At 35.6% G+C, this 22,315-nt stretch overlaps 1 protein-coding gene across 2 annotated transcripts; it reads left to right on the top strand.

Annotated features, from left to right (window-relative positions):
• On the top strand, positions 1–21,070 carry LOC132640219 (uncharacterized). Of its 2 annotated transcripts, none has more exons than XM_060356720.1 (6): positions 1–597; positions 766–827; positions 1,305–1,417; positions 1,492–1,594; positions 19,748–19,911; positions 20,708–21,070. In XM_060356720.1, exons 1-6 carry the CDS (start codon positions 492–494, stop codon positions 20,913–20,915), a joined length of 756 nt encoding a protein of 251 aa, XP_060212703.1. In that variant the 5' UTR covers positions 1–491; the 3' UTR covers positions 20,916–21,070. The 2 variants fall into 2 exon arrangements, 1 of the variants encoding a protein (XP_060212703.1); XR_009582181.1 differs by lacking the exon at positions 20,708–21,070 and adding an exon at positions 18,858–19,025 and having other exon boundaries at positions 6–597; positions 19,746–19,876.
• Positions 21,071–22,315: the final 1,245 nt, after the last annotated feature.

Raw genomic sequence — 22,315 nt, 5'->3', positions numbered from 1 at the left:
ATATATATATATATATATTAGTGTCAAGTGGTGATGCATTTGTTTAAAATAAAATAAAAAATGATGTCGATTCGAGATGCTAGGGTGTAAAAATTATCTCATGAATATCATCAATGGCAGGGGCGGAAACCGACTAAAATTTCAAAAAAATATTAGACCTGAACCTAGAATTTTAACATTGTAAGAACTTCAATACTAGAAATCTTAAGTTTGAACCCATTAAATTTAAATCCTGGTTCTGTGTCTGATCAATGGTGGGTGGGTGGTGATTGGTTTTTGATCAGCGATGTTCCATCTCCTTGGTATGGAATTGACAATAAAACAAAGTTAATAATGAGTCGTTCTAAATATTCTTTGCTTAACGAAACAACTTTGGCGATTAAGCTGTATTGTCTGTAACCCTATGCATTGAGTAGGTTGATCTGTTGCTCAACTTTCTTTAATAAGTCGTAGATGGTTTTGAAGACGACTTTCTTTGTCTTTGTTCCAAAATGTCTCGGAAAGGATTGATGGAGCAAGACCTAAGTAAATTGGATGTGACAAAGCTACATCCGCTGTCGCCTGAAGTTATTTCTCGTCAGGCAACAATAAACATTGGTAAACTAGTAATTAAATTATTATTGATCCTTGAATGCGACATGTGCTTACATCATTTCGTATATGTAATATTAACTTCTTCTGTTTTTCGTCCCTTCTCTCTCCAAACAATCTGTTTTTACTCTTTATTAGTTACTTGAATTACTGAAATGCAATTTCATATCTTAGGCACTATTGGCCATGTGGCTCATGGGAAGTCAACAGTTGTAAAAGCTATATCTGGTGTGCAGGTATGTCTGTGTTTAAAATTTCAGACCTTTTAATGATATGTTGATCTTAGCAAACTGTAAATATAGATACTTATTTACCTATGTATTTTTGCGAACAACTATATTTGCTGGAGATCAAAGACATCTACGGCTAAGTTGCTATTTACTTCATCAAGTACAAAGCATTTCTGAGTTTTGTCCTTTTCTTTTTATTATGAGCGCTCCTATTTAGTATGGTGATTATGAATCAAAGATACTATTATATTAGCCTATATTGCAACACGCAAGAGAGCCTGTATTAGTAGTTTGGGAATATTATGCTGGAGTAATCAGCTTTTTCGGAAGTTAATTTTCTTATTTGTATTGGGTTAGCTTGATTGATACTTTTTAGATGTTGATTTATAAGTTCATATTTTGGTCTGATCTTTGTTTCGTGTTACTTATTTTGCTATGTGTTAGTAGTGAGACTGCAAATAACTATACCACTTATTTGTGCAGACTGTTCGTTTTAAAAATGAGCTAGAGCGTAATATTACAATTAAGCTTGGATATGCAAATGCTAAGATATATAAATGTGAAGAAGACCGCTGTCCTAGACCCGCGTGCTACAAGTGAGTCCTTGTTTTAGACAGAATTGTTCTTGTGCTTCTCTGGTAGCTTGTGTTGTAACAGAAATCCTTTCCAGGGCTTATGGAAGTGGAAAAGAAGACAGTCCCATGTGTGACGTCCCTGGTTTTGAGAACTGCAAAATGAAATTGCTGAGGCATGTATCTTTTGTTGATTGCCCCGTAAGTTTCTCACATGCCACTTTCTACAATATGTATTACTTCCATTTTACTTGTGTATTCTGTTTCTATACAGATGACCGCTATGGTCTGACTGCACAATAATGGAAAACGGGCGGGTCGAAAAGGGGTTAAACGAAAGCGGATAAAATATCCGACCCACCCATATTTAACACGGATAATAAGTGGGTTAACTGACGAATAATATGGATATCCATATTATCCATGGTTTTAGGAATAGTCAGGTGAGAATACAAGCTAACTAAAACCCAAAATAAGCTTTGACTCCCAGAAAGCAAGAGCTCATGAAAACCAACAAGCAAATAAATGGGTATTGATAATATGGATATCCATATTATCCATCTGGATATCCATTTTTAGTGGATAATATCCATATTTGATCCATTTTTAAATGGTCAGTTATCCAACCTATTTTTAATAGGTCGGATTGGATGGTTACTTATTTTCTTTTAACCATATTGCCAGCCCTAGATATGACCATACAAGAGAAATTATTCAAGGATTGTGGCTTTGGATAACTGAGTAAACATATGTTGCTTCCACGTTTTCAGTAGGTAGGGACTATATATGCTTATCTTTCTTCTCATTTTAGATGGAAAAAAAAATAACACTCTTATCAAAATATTGGTTTTTTTTTTACGCCTTTGTCATATCATCACAATAACACTCTTACCAAAATACCATAAAAACTCTTACTTTGCTATACGCTTCCCAAAACCGATCATATCATCGAACAAATCGCTCTTATTAAGCCATAAATGCACTCTTGCCCCTTTCGAGAAAACCCAATACTATAAATATGGAGATCCTATGACCCTATGAATCACCTCTCCCATCTCTTCAACCAACATCACAATAACGAGCCTAATCACGACTCCACACAGCTGAAACCTCAAGTCATAGCTAGAAATCGAACTTAGTCACGCATCCAAAATAGGACAACACAGCTCGTACTGTACCACAACATGTCGGAAACAACCGTTCGCGCAAGAATTTAAGGACGAGCTCCCATCATCCGGGAGAAGGTAAAACAGAGAAGTTCAGATACCAATTGGGATCAACTAGATACCAATTTGAATGAAGTAGCACGAAATAATGAAAGAATCTGAAGTTTCCTAGATGTCCCATAGCCTCCCAATTATAAGTGTGGCGCACAACACACCCATAAGTAGGACTCTACTAGACATTGCTCTTGTACTTATGGACCGGGTAACCTAAACTTTGATACCAACTTGTCACGACCCAAATCATGGATCATGCGGGCACCCACACTAACCCTCCCTGGTGGGCGAACCCTTCAGGTAACTACTTTAATTTGATACAACATGCGGAATAAATACTTTTATTATAAGAAATTCTCAAAACCTGGTCTAGACTCATACAAGAGCTTCTAAGAAGTTTACGATTTGAAGTAGATAACAGACTCAAACTGGATATGACTTCTGTTTAAGCATAGAGAACAACAGAAATCTAAGGAGAGACTCTGGGTTGCAAGATCTCAAATAGCTCACCCAAACGCCTTTGACGAATGCCTCGAAACGGTCATGAGACTCCGAACATCTCCTGAAAATAACTCTACACTCCACAAGGAGTGTAGCAAGAGTAGTATGAGCACAACACAAGACTCGTAGGTATCATAGGCCGACAATGGTTAATTCACGCATATAAACAAGAAGCAACTAACAGGTAAGCAAATAAGTAATCAAACACAGTCACAACTCTAGCACATATGAAAGTCTTGCAGTAACGATAGTCACAAGGGATTTCAATATCTCAGGTTATAAGCCTAGGGAGAAATCTATAAACCTCGAGTCCATCAAGCCTCTAAAATAAATACTTACAAACAACAACTCAATAATTCACAAATCAAGAATCAATCAGAGAATGTGCCATGCAATGACATGAATGGCAATTCAAATGGAGTGCTATGCAATGCAATGTCGTGCTATGTAAATGTTATGCAATGCAGTAGTCACCTCTCACGCTCCATTCTCGTACACACATGCCATGGCAATGCCTCATAGTCATGACCCATGGGGGACCCGCGAAGTCCATGTACCACTCGTGCTCTCCGGCAGAAACCTCGGAGGCTATCAATTACTCTCAATCTCCCCTCGGAGTCTCTCAATCATATTCAATCTCCGGCAAAGACCTCGGAGTCTCTCTGTGACTCTCATCTCCGGCAAAGACCTCGGAGTCTCTCTGTGACTCTCATCTCCGGCAAAGACCTCGGAGTCTCTCAATCACTCTCCTCACCATTAGGACAACATAAAAGTAATATGGAAGCATGTCATGCATGATATCAGTCTCAACTATATCACCAATATGCAATAAACAAGTACAAGTATGGAAGCATGTCATGCATGATATCAGTCTCAACTATATCACCCATATGCAATAAACAAGTACAAGTCATATTATTGTCCATGGCTCAATAATCAATATTACCCTTCCTTTTCATAAGGTGAGTGAACTAGTATGTGATAAAGATACAACTAGGTGATAATTACATCAAATGACACATAGAATATGGGATGCATGCCTCGCATGAAATCAACCTCAATAATCACCGCAGTCATAGGTTCCATAGATTCGTACTAGGAAGTGCAATTCAATATTCAACCTTCCTCTTCCATATGACCAGTGAGATAACAAGAGAGGGAATTATATCAAGTACATGAAATCACAACCATGGTGACAAGCCTACATAACAATATCACAGTAATGGCGACAAGCCCACATAACAACTGACAATACCAACTTAGATGGAATTCACCTCCACACCACGCCTGAAGACCTATCATGCTTTTCCCGTCAACCACTACTATCTACATACGTTTTGCTAACCGGAGTCTAGACATAAAGTAAGCCGTAACCTACCTCAATGCCGAACAGGTGTCACGAACTTTCACGCCAAAGCTTTTCCTTCTGAAGTGCTTCTGAACGGACAAAGTCTATCAAATATATAATCTATGTTAGAATACGAATCTAAGAGCGCCCATATTGCTATACCTATAATCGAAAATCTGATGTAACGACCCATTTGAATCGTTTAGCATTTTTAGGCCTAATATCCCTAAAACACCCTTTTCATGGTCTAATTTTGGTGTCTATAGCTTGCGATAACGGGTGATTCGGTTATTTAATTGACGAGTAAATTTTAGAATATATGTATTTAATGTGTGTGAATAGTTTATTCATAGAAATATTATTTGCACACATATAAGGTGACAAGTTGGTAAAAAAATAACACTCTACTATGAGTCAATTATTTTGGTAAAAAAATAACACTTTAGTGGGATAAATGAATTAATTAAAAGTTGAGTGATAAGTGATAGGTGGCTGACCCACGTGGATCCTTAGAATGGCAGCAACAATTGACGCATGTATTATATATTTAGGTGGCACATTCAGAATATAGGTGTATTGTGGAAGTTAATTAAAGAATTAGACCCCCACATTCCATTATGAGAAGATTCCTTTTCATATCTCATTAGAAGTGAGCTAATTCACTTACAAAGGTATTATGCAGCAACTTTTTTTTCTCCTTGCACGAGAGTTAAGGGAATAAAGCAACTTGTAGTAATAATGTATGAGTTAGTGGGAGACAAAAAGGGATTAGCTAATAAATTAAGGGAATAAGTGGGAAATGACCCCTTTCCACGTGGGAGCCATTGTATAAGGTAAAAATGACTCATTGATTATATACAGATTTGGTGCTAATTTTAAAGTAACTCTACTATTATGAATGAATAAGTGGTATGTTAACAATAATGCACCACGTGGGTCCATAGCAATTGACAATCAGTGACTAAGCAAATTGGTGGCATTTTTTTTTTTGGATGAATTGATTTCTGTGGAAGGTAATAACAAAATGTGGACCCCAAGGTGCATGATTACTTAAGCTTTCTTGTATAAAATATATCATTCATATAGCTGCCAACATATGTAATGTTAGGGAGATATTTTATTCAAGAAGCTAAAAGGAGGGCAGTAGGTTACTTTATCTTTGGTTGTCAAAAACGTGAATAAAAGTGAGGATTTAAAGAAGAAGAAAATCTGATTTTGGGATATTACTTTATAAGTTGTGAGCTGAGTTATTTGGGATTATTGGATGATTTTGGGGGACATTCCAACGTGAACAACAATTGTCCAAGTGGTAAAAAGAGGAGGGCCTCACAGTCCATATAGTCGAGAAATACATAATCATTTTGTGCACTAACTTATTATACCCCACCAAACATGCTAATGGAAAATCTGATCATGAATGATGGCATGCCTAGGGGGGCACGTGTTATCATGGCTGGCAGCATCATGATTAGTGGATGACAAAGCCTAATTCATAATTCATCTGCTCAAAGTTGAACTAGAGAGAGAAACACTTTATCTTCACCAAAGTTGAGTTGAAAGAGAAAGAACCACACGACCATGGCAACAGCTCCTTGAAGCTCACAACCAACCCTCTTCAATACCATTAAACTACAAATTTCATCTTGATTTGGAGAAGGAATTATCAACAGTCGTGGCTGCTCTCACGGCCAACTTCAAGTGTTGCAAGACAAATTAAATTCCTAAGGTGTTCTAAGCATTTAAAGGAGCAGCAAGGTTAGGATTTAAGTTGAAGAAGATGAAGTGGTGCAAATGGTGAAGTTATTGTAGGATCTGTCCCAACTAAATTAAGGTAAGAATCCTCCTCTCCAAGATATATTTAAATTCTTCCAGGCCATGGGTAAAATTGTGATATGAGAACTACCGGATTAATGGCAGGAAATCGTATAACTTGTTGTCATTGATTATGTGTTAAGAGTGAAGAAATCTTGATATTTAAAGCTGTAGTTGTTTATATGAAATTGTTGAGATATGAATTGGATTTTGTGGAATTATGAGGATTGTTATGGTGCTATGTTTTTATGGATTAGATGTACCTAAGGTTGTTGGCGTTGTTGTTGTGATTTGGAACTAATTTGGAGTTCGCATGGGGTGAATTATTTAGAGAAGATGCCGCCCGAATTATATGATCCTTAGATAATGGGTGAAATTATTTTTCAATAAAATTCCAAATCTGCCCTTGTGGGCCCAAGGCCACTTTTTGGAGTGCGTTTTTTGGTTTCGAATATAGGTATAGCAATATGGGTGCTCTTAGATTCGTATTCTAATGTAGATTATATATTTGATAGACTTTGTCCGTTCGGAAGCACTTCAGAAGGATTAGACCGAGTAATTAAAGAATGAGTTAATATAGTCCAAGTGATAAGTGATAGGTGGCTGACCCACGTGGATCCTTAGAATGGCAGCAACAATTGACGCATGTATTATATATTTAGGTGGCACATTCAGAATATAGGTGTATTGTGGAAGTTAATTAAAGAATTAGACCCCCACATTCCATTATGAGAAAGATTCCTTTTCATATCTCATTAGAAGTGAGCTAATTCACTTACAAAGGTATTATGCAGCAACTTTTTTTTCTCCTTGCACGAGAGTTAAGGGAATAAAGCAACTTGTAGTAATAATGTATGAGTTAGTGGGAGACAAAAAGGGATTAGCTAATAAATTAAGGGAATAAGTGGGAAATGACCCCTTTCCACGTGGGAGCCATTGTATAAGGTAAAAATGACTCATTGATTATATATAGATTTGGTGCTAATCTTAAAGTAACTACTATTATGAATGAATAAGTGGTATGTTAACAATAATGCACCACGTGGGTCCATAGCAATTGACAATCAGTGACTAAGCAAATTGGTGGCATTTTTTTTTTTGGATGAATTAATTTCTGTGGAAGGTAATAACAAAATGTGGACCCCAATGTCCATGATTATTTAAGCTTTCTTGTATAAAATATATCATTCATATAGCTGCCAACATATGTAATGTTAGGGAGATATTTTATTCAAAAAGCTAAAAGGAGGGCAGTAGGTTACTTTATCTTTGGTTGTCAAAAACGTGAATAAAAGTGAGGATTTAAAGAAGAAGAAAATCTGATTTTGGGATATTAGTTTATCAGTTGTGAGCTGAGTTATTTGGGATTATTGGATGATTTTGGGGGACATTCCAACGTGAACAACAATTGTCCAAGTGGTAAAAAGAAGAGGGCCTCACAGTCCATATAGTCGAGAAATACATAATCATTTTGTAAGTGAATTAACTCACTTCTAATGAGATATGAAAAGGAATCTTCTCATAATGGAATGTGAGGTCTAATTCTTTAATTAACTCATACAAACGGACTTATAAAGTACTTATAGACCGAGTAACCTAAGCTCTGATACCAATTTGTCACGACCCAAATCATGGATCATGCGGGCACCCACACTAACCCTCCTTGATGGGCGAACCCTTCAGGTAGCTACCTTAATTTGATACAACATGCGGAATAAATACTTTTATTATAAGAAATTCCCAAAACCTGGTCTAGACTTATACAAGAGCTTCTAAAAAGTTTACAATTTGAAGTAGATAACAGACTCAAACTGGATACGACTTCTGTTTAAGGATAGAGAACAACAGGAATCTAAGGAGAGACTCTGTGTTGCAAGATCTCAAATAGCTCACTCAAACGCCTTTGACGAATGCCTCGAAACGGTCGTGAGACTCCGAACATCTCCTGAAAATAACTCTACACTCCACAAGGAGTGTAGCAAGAGTAGTATGAGCACAACACAAGACTCGTAGGTATCATAGGCCGACAATGGTTAATTCACGCATATAAACAAGAAGCAACTAACAGGTAAGCAAATAAGTAATCAAACACAGTCACAACTCTAGCACATATGAAAGTCTTGCAGTAACGATAGTCACAAGGGATTTCAATATCTCAGGTTATAAGCCTAGGGAGAAATCTATAAACCTCGAGTCCATCAAGCCTCTAAAATAAATACTTACAAACAACAACTCAATAATTCACAAATCAAGAATCAATCAGAGAATGTGCCATGCAATGACATGAATGGCAATTCAAATGGAGTGCTATGCAATGCAATGTCGTGCTATGTAAATGTTATGCAATGCAGTAGTCACCTCTCACGCTCCATTCTCGTACACACATGCCATGGCAATGCCTCATAGTCATGACCCATGGGGGACCCGCGAAGTCCATGTACCACTCGTGCTCTCCGGCAGAAACCTCGGAGGCTATCAATTACTCTCAATCTCCCCTCGGAGTCTCTCAATCATATTCAATCTCCGGCAAAGACCTCGGAGTCTCTCTGTGACTCTCATCTCCGGCAAAGACCTCGGAGTCTCTCTGTGACTCTCATCTCCGGCAAAGACCTCGGAGTCTCTCAATCACTCTCCTCACCATTAGGACAACATAAAAGTAATATGGAAGCATGTCATGCATGATATCAGTCTCAACTATATCACCAATATGCAATAAACAAGTACAAGTATGGAAGCATGTCATGCATGATATCAGTCTCAACTATATCACCCATATGCAATAAACAAGTACAAGTCATATTATTGTCCATGGCTCAATAATCAATATTACCCTTCCTTTTCATAAGGTGAGTGAACTAGTATGTGATAAAGATACAACTAGGTGATAATTACATCAAATGACACATAGAATATGGGATGCATGCCTCGCATGAAATCAACCTCAATAATCACCGCAGTCATAGGTTCCATAGATTCGTACTAGGAAGTGCAATTCAATATTCAACCTTCCTCTTCCATATGACCAGTGAGATAACAAGAGAGGGAATTATATCAAGTACATGAAATCACAACCATGGTGACAAGCCTACATAACAATATCACAGTAATGGCGACAAGCCCACATAACAACTGACAATACCAACTTAGATGGAATTCACCTCCACACCACGCCTGAAGACCTATCATGCTTTTCCCGTCAACCACTACTATCTACATACGTTTTGCTAACCGGAGTCTAGACATAAAGTAAGCCGTAACCTACCTCAATGCCGAACAGGTGTCACGAACTTTCACGCCAAAGCTTTTCCTTCTGAAGTGCTTCTGAACGGACAAAGTCTATCAAATATATAATCTATGTTAGAATACGAATCTAAGAGCGCCCATATTGCTATACCTATAATCGAAAATCTGATGTAACGACCCATTTGAATCGTTTAGCATTTTTAGGCCTAATATCCCTAAAACACCCTTTTCATGGTCTAATTTTGGTGTCTATAGCTTGCGATAACGGGTGATTCGGTTATTTAATTGACGAGTAAATTTTAGAATATATGTATTTAATGTGTGTGAATAGTTTATTCATAGAAATATTATTTGCACACATATAAGGTGACAAGTTGGTAAAAAAATAACACTCTACTATGAGTCAATTATTTTGGTAAAAAAATAACACTTTAGTGGGATAAATGAATTAATTAAAAGTTGAGTGATAAGTGATAGGTGGCTGACCCACGTGGATCCTTAGAATGGCAGCAACAATTGACGCATGTATTATATATTTAGGTGGCACATTCAGAATATAGGTGTATTGTGGAAGTTAATTAAAGAATTAGACCCCCACATTCCATTATGAGAAGATTCCTTTTCATATCTCATTAGAAGTGAGCTAATTCACTTACAAAGGTATTATGCAGCAACTTTTTTTTCTCCTTGCACGAGAGTTAAGGGAATAAAGCAACTTGTAGTAATAATGTATGAGTTAGTGGGAGACAAAAAGGGATTAGCTAATAAATTAAGGGAATAAGTGGGAAATGACCCCTTTCCACGTGGGAGCCATTGTATAAGGTAAAAATGACTCATTGATTATATACAGATTTGGTGCTAATTTTAAAGTAACTCTACTATTATGAATGAATAAGTGGTATGTTAACAATAATGCACCACGTGGGTCCATAGCAATTGACAATCAGTGACTAAGCAAATTGGTGGCATTTTTTTTTTTGGATGAATTGATTTCTGTGGAAGGTAATAACAAAATGTGGACCCCAAGGTGCATGATTACTTAAGCTTTCTTGTATAAAATATATCATTCATATAGCTGCCAACATATGTAATGTTAGGGAGATATTTTATTCAAGAAGCTAAAAGGAGGGCAGTAGGTTACTTTATCTTTGGTTGTCAAAAACGTGAATAAAAGTGAGGATTTAAAGAAGAAGAAAATCTGATTTTGGGATATTACTTTATAAGTTGTGAGCTGAGTTATTTGGGATTATTGGATGATTTTGGGGGACATTCCAACGTGAACAACAATTGTCCAAGTGGTAAAAAGAGGAGGGCCTCACAGTCCATATAGTCGAGAAATACATAATCATTTTGTGCACTAACTTATTATACCCCACCAAACATGCTAATGGAAAATCTGATCATGAATGATGGCATGCCTAGGGGGGCACGTGTTATCATGGCTGGCAGCATCATGATTAGTGGATGACAAAGCCTAATTCATAATTCATCTGCTCAAAGTTGAACTAGAGAGAGAAACACTTTATCTTCACCAAAGTTGAGTTGAAAGAGAAAGAACCACACGACCATGGCAACAGCTCCTTGAAGCTCACAACCAACCCTCTTCAATACCATTAAACTACAAATTTCATCTTGATTTGGAGAAGGAATTATCAACAGTCGTGGCTGCTCTCACGGCCAACTTCAAGTGTTGCAAGACAAATTAAATTCCTAAGGTGTTCTAAGCATTTAAAGGAGCAGCAAGGTTAGGATTTAAGTTGAAGAAGATGAAGTGGTGCAAATGGTGAAGTTATTGTAGGATCTGTCCCAACTAAATTAAGGTAAGAATCCTCCTCTCCAAGATATATTTAAATTCTTCCAGGCCATGGGTAAAATTGTGATATGAGAACTACCGGATTAATGGCAGGAAATCGTATAACTTGTTGTCATTGATTATGTGTTAAGAGTGAAGAAATCTTGATATTTAAAGCTGTAGTTGTTTATATGAAATTGTTGAGATATGAATTGGATTTTGTGGAATTATGAGGATTGTTATGGTGCTATGTTTTTATGGATTAGATGTACCTAAGGTTGTTGGCGTTGTTGTTGTGATTTGGAACTAATTTGGAGTTCGCATGGGGTGAATTATTTAGAGAAGATGCCGCCCGAATTATATGATCCTTAGATAATGGGTGAAATTATTTTTCAATAAAATTCCAAATCTGCCCTTGTGGGCCCAAGGCCACTTTTTGGAGTGCGTTTTTTGGTTTCGAATATAGGTATAGCAATATGGGTGCTCTTAGATTCGTATTCTAATGTAGATTATATATTTGATAGACTTTGTCCGTTCGGAAGCACTTCAGAAGGATTAGACCGAGTAATTAAAGAATGAGTTAATATAGTCCAAGTGATAAGTGATAGGTGGCTGACCCACGTGGATCCTTAGAATGGCAGCAACAATTGACGCATGTATTATATATTTAGGTGGCACATTCAGAATATAGGTGTATTGTGGAAGTTAATTAAAGAATTAGACCCCCACATTCCATTATGAGAAAGATTCCTTTTCATATCTCATTAGAAGTGAGCTAATTCACTTACAAAGGTATTATGCAGCAACTTTTTTTTCTCCTTGCACGAGAGTTAAGGGAATAAAGCAACTTGTAGTAATAATGTATGAGTTAGTGGGAGACAAAAAGGGATTAGCTAATAAATTAAGGGAATAAGTGGGAAATGACCCCTTTCCACGTGGGAGCCATTGTATAAGGTAAAAATGACTCATTGATTATATATAGATTTGGTGCTAATCTTAAAGTAACTACTATTATGAATGAATAAGTGGTATGTTAACAATAATGCACCACGTGGGTCCATAGCAATTGACAATCAGTGACTAAGCAAATTGGTGGCATTTTTTTTTTTGGATGAATTAATTTCTGTGGAAGGTAATAACAAAATGTGGACCCCAATGTCCATGATTATTTAAGCTTTCTTGTATAAAATATATCATTCATATAGCTGCCAACATATGTAATGTTAGGGAGATATTTTATTCAAAAAGCTAAAAGGAGGGCAGTAGGTTACTTTATCTTTGGTTGTCAAAAACGTGAATAAAAGTGAGGATTTAAAGAAGAAGAAAATCTGATTTTGGGATATTAGTTTATCAGTTGTGAGCTGAGTTATTTGGGATTATTGGATGATTTTGGGGGACATTCCAACGTGAACAACAATTGTCCAAGTGGTAAAAAGAAGAGGGCCTCACAGTCCATATAGTCGAGAAATACATAATCATTTTGTAAGTGAATTAACTCACTTCTAATGAGATATGAAAAGGAATCTTCTCATAATGGAATGTGAGGTCTAATTCTTTAATTAACTCATACAAACGGACTTATAAAGTACTTATAGACCGAGTAACCTAAGCTCTGATACCAATTTGTCACGACCCAAATCATGGATCATGCGGGCACCCACACTAACCCTCCTTGATGGGCGAACCCTTCAGGTAGCTACCTTAATTTGATACAACATGCGGAATAAATACTTTTATTATAAGAAATTCCCAAAACCTGGTCTAGACTTATACAAGAGCTTCTAAAAAGTTTACAATTTGAAGTAGATAACAGACTCAAACTGGATACGACTTCTGTTTAAGGATAGAGAACAACAGGAATCTAAGGAGAGACTCTGTGTTGCAAGATCTCAAATAGCTCACTCAAACGCCTTTGACGAATGCCTCGAAACGGTCGTGAGACTCCGAACATCACCTGAAAATAACTCTACACTCCACAAGGAGTGTAGCAAGAATAGTATGAGCACAACACAAGGCTCGTAGGTATCATAGGCCGACAATGGTTAGTTCACGCATATAAACCAGAAGCGACTAACAAGTAAGCAGATAAGTAGTCAAACACAGTCACAACTCTAGCACATATGAAAGTCTTGCAGTAACGATAGTCATAAGGGATTTCAATATCTCAGGTTATAAGCCTAGGGGGAAATCTCTAAACCTCGAGTCCATCAAGCCTCTAAAATAAGTACTTACAAACAACAACTCAATAATTCACAAATCAAGAATCAATCAGAGAATGTGCCATGCAATGATAACACGTGCCCCCCTAGGCATGCCATCATTCATGATCAAATTTTCCATTAGCATGTTTGGTGGGGTATAATAAGTTAGTGCACAAAATGATTATGTATTTCTCGACTATATGGACTGTGAGGCCCTCCTCTTTTTACCACTTGGACAATTGTTGTTCACGTTGGAATGTCCCCCAAAATCATCCAATAATCCCAAATAACTCAGCTCACAACTTATAAAGTAATATCCCAAAATCAGATTTTCTTCTTCTTTAAATCCTCACTTTTATTCACGTTTTTGACAACCAAAGATAAAGTAACCTACTGCCCTCCTTTTAGCTTCTTGAATAAAATATCTCCCTAACATTACATATGTTGGCAGCTATATGAATGATATATTTTATACAAGAAAGCTTAAGTAATCATGGACCTTGGGGTCCACATTTTGTTATTACCTTCCACAGAAATCAATTCATCCAAAAAACAAATGCCACCAATTTGCTTAGTCACATTGTCAATTGCTACGGACCCACGTGGTGCATTATTGTTAACATACCACTTATTCATAATAGTAGAGTTACTTTAAGATTAGCACCAAATCTGTATATAATCAATGAGTCATTTTTACCTTATACAATGGCTCCCACGTGGAAAGGGGTCATTTCCCACTTATTCCCTTAATTTATTAGCTAATCCCTTTTTGTCTCCCACTAACTCATACATTATTACTACAAGTTGCTTTATTCCCTTAACTCTCGTGCAAGGAGAAAAAAAGTTGTTGCATAATACCTTTGTAAGTGAATTAGCTCACTTCTAATGAGATATGAAAAGGAATCTTCTCATAATGGAATGTGGGGTGTAATTCTTTAATTAACTTCCACAATACACCTATATTCTGAATGTGCCACCTAAATATATAATACATGAGTCAATTGTTGCTGCCATTCTAAGGATCCACGTGGGTCAGCCACCTATCACTCAACTTTTAATTAATTCATTTATCCCACTACAATACAATATTTAGCCAATTGCACACCTAGCCACTTTATTTACTTACTCACTAGTTGTTGCTACGCAGAGGGTCATGATGTCCACCTTAATCATTAACCATAAGCTACTTATAGGTAATTAATCTCCCGTTAAAATTAAACATATAACCAATTATCTACTCCGTCAAATACCATATTTACCCACTTACACCTCATATGTGTGCAAATATTATTTCTATGAATAAACTATTCACACACATTAAATACATATATTCTAAAATTTACTCTGTCAATTAAATAACCGAATTACCCGTTATCGCAAGTTATAGACCACGAAAAGGGTGTTTTAGGGATATTAGGCCTAAAACTGCTAAACGTCCAAATGGGTCGTTACAGTTTGGCCGAATAAAATAATTTTTCAACTCGCTAGAACTCTCCTATTAAAATTCAGCACAAAAAATAAAAGTCTGAGAAAATAGTAGTACACAATTAAAACTAAAACAAATCGTTTCATTCTTTTAAGAAATTTCTACCTGGTCAATAATAAAAAGAGAGACTATCCAGCAAAATAAAAAAAAAAAAGGCAAAAGCTTGGGTTGTCACCAAGGAGAACCTTAACGTTTGCGAAGACAATGTATAAACTAGCATGTATCTTATACATTCTGCCACAATTTTCTTCATTAAAAAAAATATCTTAAGTTTGATAAAATGTAAAATGTTTCAATTTACATAAGTATAAAGGCACGCCTAGTACAAACTAGCATCTTGAGTATGTTTATATTATTATTTAACATTCATTTTTGGTAATTAATTGCAGTATTTTGAGAGTATATGTTTAATGTTGCACTGTCAGTATAAGTTTTGTGCACTGATAGTGCCGGTTTTGTGCACCGACATTAAATTTCTATAATGAATTTTAAGATTTATAATGGACTCTAAAGTTTATGCACTGACATTTAAGTAGTCTCACTCAGCCCATTGGTATAAAAATCATGTTTTTATTTACATTTTATCTTTTCGTTTGAACACCTACATATAGTAAGAGAATCTAACACAAGATAACAATCATAGCAAGTCAATTTTTGAAATCAGCCTATTTTCTCATCTCATTCTTCACTATCTTCTGTAATCATACCTCAATTAATTTCTTTTCTGTTATATATAGTGTTCAAATCAGCCTCCTCACCTCATTCTTCACGATCTCTTATTTCATCATACTTCTTCCAAGTGATTTTTTTCAATTTTTTTCAAAGCTATGGCTAATAATATTTTTCCAAATGATATTAATGATGCTTCTAATTGCACAATTTGGTTAGAAGAAATTGTTTGATAACGTTGGAAGGTCCACCGCAAACTTCATTGTAGGCATTTTTTCATAATACTCCCTCCGTCTCATTTTATGTGAAGGTGGTTGACTGGGTACGAGGTTTAATAAAGAAATGAAGACCTTCGAAATTTGTAGTCCAAAATGAACTTTAGATATTTGTGTGGCGGTAAATCATCTCATAAGGTTAAATTGTTTTCAATAAAAATGTGTCATTCTTTTTGGAACTGAATGAAAATGAAATAGTGTCACATAAAATGGGAAGGAGGGAGTAGTATGTAACATATATATGAAATACTTTTTAGATCTCTAATAACAAAAAAATTACATTACTTAGTATTCATTTTTGGTAATTTGTTATTTTTTAAGAGTATAAATTTGATGTTGCACTGCCAATATAAGTTACGTGCACTGTCAGTGTGGTTACTGTGCATTAGTCATTAAAAAAAAAGTAATTTGCGAATGTTGATAGTTGCAATTTGCAGGGGTTTTAGCCTCCACATCCCTCCCTCCACCCCCCCCCCCCCCTCTCCCCACCTCCCCTATTTTTTTTTTTTTGAAGTTTTAAATTTTCTTTTCTTGGTTCTCTACACCCCCCACCCCTCAAAAAAAAAAATCCAAAAAAAATTCTTAAACAAAGTTTTAAAAGTTACTTTTTTCAGATTTTTACACCACCCACCCTCACGACCCCACAACCCCCTCCAATAACCATGCAAACTTATGAAACCATGAAAAACACTATCCTTTTTGTAGTATTTTCCACAAATTGATTGAAGTAAAAATCAGTTGCACACACCATAGTATTCTCTTGATTCTGCTGATAAATAAAACTTACCCTTCCAAAAAATAAAAATAGATTTCCTAGGAAACCTACCAATGAGAACATTAAAAACAGATTTCTGTTTACTTTGAAAAAGATTTTCCCCCCTTAAATAGAGACATTATTTGCTCAACAGTTTCGTGTATTTAGTTTATATTTTGGCTATATTTATGCGATGCGTTCAGGACCTAAATATAGGAAAAACCAGTTACGAATTGTAAATAATGAACTTGTAGTTATAGCTTGTTAGAAGCAGCTAAAAGGTAGCTATTTGTGAAAATTTTACTTTTATCTTTTCGTTTGAACACCAACATATAGTAAGAGAATCTAACACAAGATAACAATCATAGCAAGTCAATTTTTGAAATCAGCCTATTTTCTCATCTTATTCTTCACTATCTTCTGTAATCATACCTCAATTAATTTCTTTTCTGTGATATATAGTGTTCAAATCAGCCTCCTCACCTCATTCTTCACGATCTCTTCTTTCATCATACTTCTTCCAAGTGATTTTCTTCAAATTTTTTCAAAGCTATGGCTAATAATATTTTTCCAAATGATATTAATGATGCTTCTAATTGCACAATTTGGTTAGAAGAAGTTGTTTGATAACGTTGGAAGGTCCACTGCAAACTTCATTGTAGGCATTTTTTCCTAATACTCCCTCTGTCCCATTTTATGTGAAGGTGGTTGACTGGATACGACGTTTAATAAAGAAATGAAGACTTTCGAAATTTATAGTAAAAAATGAACCTTAGATATTTGTGTGGCGGTAAATCATCTCATAAGGTTAATTTGTTTTCAATAAAAATGTGTCATTTTGTTTGGGACTGAGTGAAAAGGAAATAGTGTCACATAAAATGGGACGGAGGGAGTAGTATGTAACATATATATGAAATACTTTTTATGGGACGGAGGGAGTAGTATGTAACATATATATGAAATACTTTTTAGATCTCTAATAACAAAAAAATTACATTACTTAGTATTCATTTTTGGTAATTAGTTATTTTTTAAGAGTATAAATTTGATGTTGCACTGCCAATATAAGTTATGTGCACTGTCAGTGTGGTTACTGTGCATTAGTCATTATAGAAGAAAAAAAAAAGCAATTTGCGAATGTTGATAGTTGCAATTTGCAGGGGTTTTAGCCTCCACAACCCTCCCTCCACCCCCCCCCCCTCTCCCCACCTCCCTTAATTTTTTTTTTTTTTTTGAAGTTTTAAATTTTCTTTTCTTGGTTCTCTACACCCCCCACCCCCCCAAAAAAAATCCAAAAAAAATTCTTAAACAAAGTTTTAAAAGTTACTTTTTTCAGATTTTTACACCACCCACCCTCACGACCCCACAACCCCCTCCAATAACCATGCAAACTTTCATGTTTTATAATTTTTTAATAAAGGTAAAATTAAATAGGAAGCAGAAAATTTGGGAGGGGGTAGGGGGTGCGTGCTGGGGGTGTAGAGAATAAAAAAGAAAACTTTTCAAAACTTTTAAAAGTAATTAATTTTTTTGGAGGGGGTGGTGGGGTGTTGGGAGGGGGGTGGTCATGGGGGTGGGGGGGGTAAGAGATGTAGTGGTGTAGAAACCCAAAAGATTTTTTTTTTTTAAATGTTGGGGAGGGGGGCGAGGGTGTGCAGGGTGGGGGTAGGGTGCGGCATAGGGGGAGTGGTGCATGGGTTGCGGATGTGGTTGGGGTTTGGTAGTTGGGGGGTGGGCGTGCAAAAAACCAAAAGAAAAAAATCAAAACTTTTTTTTTTCATAACAAAATTAATTTTTTTTTGGGAGAGGGGGCAGGGGGTGGGGTGGGGTGGTGGGAATGGTTGGAGTTTGGTGGTTGGTGGTTGGGGTGGGTTGGGTGGTTGGTAGAATGCACTTGTGGACTCGTTTTCCGTACTTTTATTAGGGAAGTCACTTTTCTCATTTTTTAGAAACTTGGTTTCCTAAAGAAAATATTTTCTAAAATTTTTGACCAAATGAACATGAAAAAATTGAAAAACATTTTCCGAAAAATATTTTCCTTGAAAAATGTTTTCCTCCACACCGAACGCACCCTATGTCTTGTTAGCCTTTAGAATTATGCTAAACATATCTAATACTATTTAAATGCACTTAAATTTGTAGTGTTAATTGTTGTTTTACAAGGCTAGAGATCTACAATGATCCATCAAGAATGTTTGGGGCAAGTGGGGTGATAAACAATCCTCAAAGTACAACTCCAAATATTCATGGTAGTACTCTCCAAATCATGAATGGTGGCCGCACCATTTTTTTTAATACTTTTGATGAAAGCCTTATTGGCCAAGAAAATAAGTAAGATTCTTCTTTCTTTAACCCTCTTAACCTATTGTTTTTAATAACATAGGAGCATCTCTTTATTTTTTTTTGGGGAAAAGTTGAAATTTGTTCCTATATTTAAAATTGCGTAATACTATCGGTTATAATTATATTTTTGGTCAATTCATATCTACTTAAGTTAGCAAATGAACTCGTATTTTCTTAATGGAAGTCTAATATGAGATGGCCGGACTCCATATGCTTCTTCGTGAAATAATAAGGTAAAAAACAATTTGCATGTTCTTTTTACTATAGTTATCAATTGCCTTCATGTTGGAGCTCCATTAGGAGTCAAAGGCAAAAATAAGTTTTTCTTCCTAACAACAGATGTAATACTAGCCACAAATTTTTGAAGAGCAAAGTTACTCAATTTTAGAAAGTACATGAACAAATTTAACACTAGCTTCTCCCTTTTTTTCTTTTTCTTTTTTTTGGTTTTGGGGGGGGGGGGGGTGGTGGGGGTGGGTGGGAGTGAGAGAAGGCCTCTTGTGCTATCATATGCCCAAACCTTAATGTAATTAACTAATTTCACACACTTGCCTTGGGAACATGTTTCTGGAATATAATTAGTATCCGAATTCATGTCCTCTCACTATTACTTTATATCTGGTTAGCCTTCAGAATTATGCTCAACATATCTAATTCTATGTAAATGCACTTTAATTTGTGATGTTAATTGTTGTTTTACAATGCAAGAGATCAACAATGATCCATCAAGAATGTTTGCCACAAGTGGACTGACACACAATCGCCAAAATACACCTCAAAATATTCATGGTAATACTCTCCAAATCATGAATGGTGGCCGCTCCATTTTTTCTCGTACTTATATGGACGAAAACCGTACTGTCCAAGAAAATGAGTAAGATTCTTCTTTCTTTAACCCTTTTAACCTTTTCTTTTTAATAATAACATGTGAGTATCTTTTTATTTTACATCGGTAATGTCAAAACTTGTTCACGTATTATTCAAAATTCGTTAGTTACACTTTTGGCTAGTTCATATCTGCTTTCGTTAGCAAATCGACCCGTATTTGCTCTTGTATTTATGGATGTCTAGTGTGAAGTGGTCGAACTCCACGTCTTCTTTGAGAAATAAGGTAAAAAAAAATTGTGCACGTTCTTTCTACTATAGTTTTGAATTGCCTTCATATTGGAGCTCCGTTAGGAGCCAAAGGCAAAAATGAGACTTTCTTCCTAACAACAGAAGTAATACTAGCCACAATCGTTTTGGAGGGCAAAGTTACTCAATTTCATATAGTATACGGACAAATTTAACTCTCCCCCCCGCCCTTTTTTTTTTTTTTTTTTTTTTTGAGTGGGGAGGGCTCTTGTGCTGTCATATATATACCCAAACCTTAATATAATTAACTAATTTCACAAGCTTGCCTTAGGAACATGTTTCTTGAACTTTTCTTGAATATAACTAGTATAAGAATTCAGGACCTCTCACTATTACTTTATGTCTAGTTGGCCTTTAGAGTTATGCTCAACGTATCTAATAACTATTTAAATACATTTTATGTTAGAAAGCACAACCCTCTTTTCTAATCATAATTTATTAATTATTTATTTTAGAGAAAGGAGGATATGTTATTTTGCAGTTTGATTTATTTCATCAGCCATATTTTAATTTGAATATTTTGCAATTGGAAATAGATGGATTCAACACTTTACGCAACCATTGCTTGTTGCTCCTCCTCCGATGTATGCTCCCATGATGGTTGATCAGAGGCAGGTCTTTGAAATTTCCTCGAGTCCAAACGTTGGGTCAGGTCCCATAAATGGAGAAGCATCCACTTCATACGAGCAGGCTCCTTGTCAATGTTATTATTGTCGTCTGTCGACAAGCAGGTCCCGTCAATGAAAATGTATGTTTGAATTAGCCATCAAATAAGACATTCCTAAATGGTTATTCTGTTTGTGTTCTTAATTATTGGATTAATACTTTACTCTTTAGCCTTTGAATATCAAATCCTTAAGTTACTGGTTCAATCATGCTCTTCTGTTCAATCCCATCCAGAATCGTTGATGTGTTTGGTTGAATAAAATAATTTTTCAACTCACTAGAACTCTCCTATTAAAATTCAGCACAAAAAACAAAAGTCAAGAAAATAGTAATATACAATTAAAACTAAAGCAAATCGTTTCATTCTTTTAAGAAAGTTCAACCTAGTCAACAATAAAAAGAGATACTATCCTGCAAAATAAAAATTAAAAAAGGCAAAAGCTTGAGTTGTCACCAAGTAAAAATATCACCAAGGAGAACCTTAATGTTTGTGAAGACAATGTATAAACTAGCATATATCTTATACATGCTGCTACAATTTTTTTGTTTAAAAACAAAACATCTTAAATTTGATAAAATGTAAATGTGTCAATTTACATTAGTATAAAGGCATGCCTAGTACAAACTAGCATCTTGAGTATGTTTATATTATTATTTAACATTCATTTTTGGTAATTAACTGCATTAGTCAGAGAGTATAAGTTTAATGTTGCACTGTCAGTATAAGTTTTGTGCACTAATAGTGCCGATTTTGTGCACCGACATTAAATCTCTATAATGAATTTTAAGATTTATAATGGACTCTAAAGTTTATGCACTGACATTTAAGTATGTCTCACTCAGCCCATTGGTATAAAAATCATGTTTTCATTTGCATTTATCTTACCGTTTGAACACCAACATATAGTAAGAGAATCTAACACATGATAAGAATCATAGTAAGTCAATTTTTGAAATCAGCCTATTTTCTCACATCAGTCTTCACTATCTTCTGTAATCATACCTCAATTTTTTTTTCCTGTTATATATAGTGTTCAAATCAGCCTCCTCGCCTCATTCTTCACGATCTCTTCTTTCATCATACTTCTTCCAAGTGATTTTCCTTCAAATTTTTTCAAAGCTATGGCTAATAATTTTTTTCCAAATGATATTAATGATGCTTCTAATTGCACAATTTGGTTAGAAGAAGTTGTTTGATAACGTTGGAAGGTCCACCGCAAAACTTCATTGTAGGCATTTTTTCATAATACTCCTTCCGTCCCATTTTATATGAAGGTGGTTGACTGAGTACGAGGTTTAATAAAGAAATGAAGTCTTTCGAAATTTGTAGTCCAAAATGAGTCTTAGATATTTGTGTGGCGGTAAATCATCTCATAAAGTTAAATTATTTTCAATAGAAATGTGTCATTGTTTTTGGGACTGAGTGAAAAGGAAATAGTGTCACATAAAATGGGACGGAGGGAGTAGCATGTAACATA

The sequence above is a fragment of the Lycium barbarum genome, chromosome 5, assembly GCF_019175385.1.
Source record: "Lycium barbarum isolate Lr01 chromosome 5, ASM1917538v2, whole genome shotgun sequence".
NCBI lineage: Eukaryota > Viridiplantae > Streptophyta > Magnoliopsida > Solanales > Solanaceae > Lycium > Lycium barbarum.
The sequence above is the reverse complement of the archived record's forward strand: the minus strand, read 5'-3'. Positions and strand labels throughout refer to the sequence as shown.

What these genes read in the sequence shown, in the direction of transcription:
- LOC132640219 (XM_060356720.1), top strand. Translation starts at nt 492, where the DNA reads ATGTCTCGGAAAGGATTGATGGAGCAAGACCTAAGTAAATTGGATGTG. An exon ending in AAGCTATATCTGGTGTGCAG is followed by an intron (nt 828 to 1,304) that starts GTATGTCTGTGT and finishes TTATTTGTGCAG; the next exon opens with ACTGTTCGTTTTAAAAATGA. An exon ending in CCTAGACCCGCGTGCTACAA is followed by an intron (nt 1,418 to 1,491) that starts GTGAGTCCTTGT and finishes AATCCTTTCCAG; the next exon opens with GGCTTATGGAAGTGGAAAAG.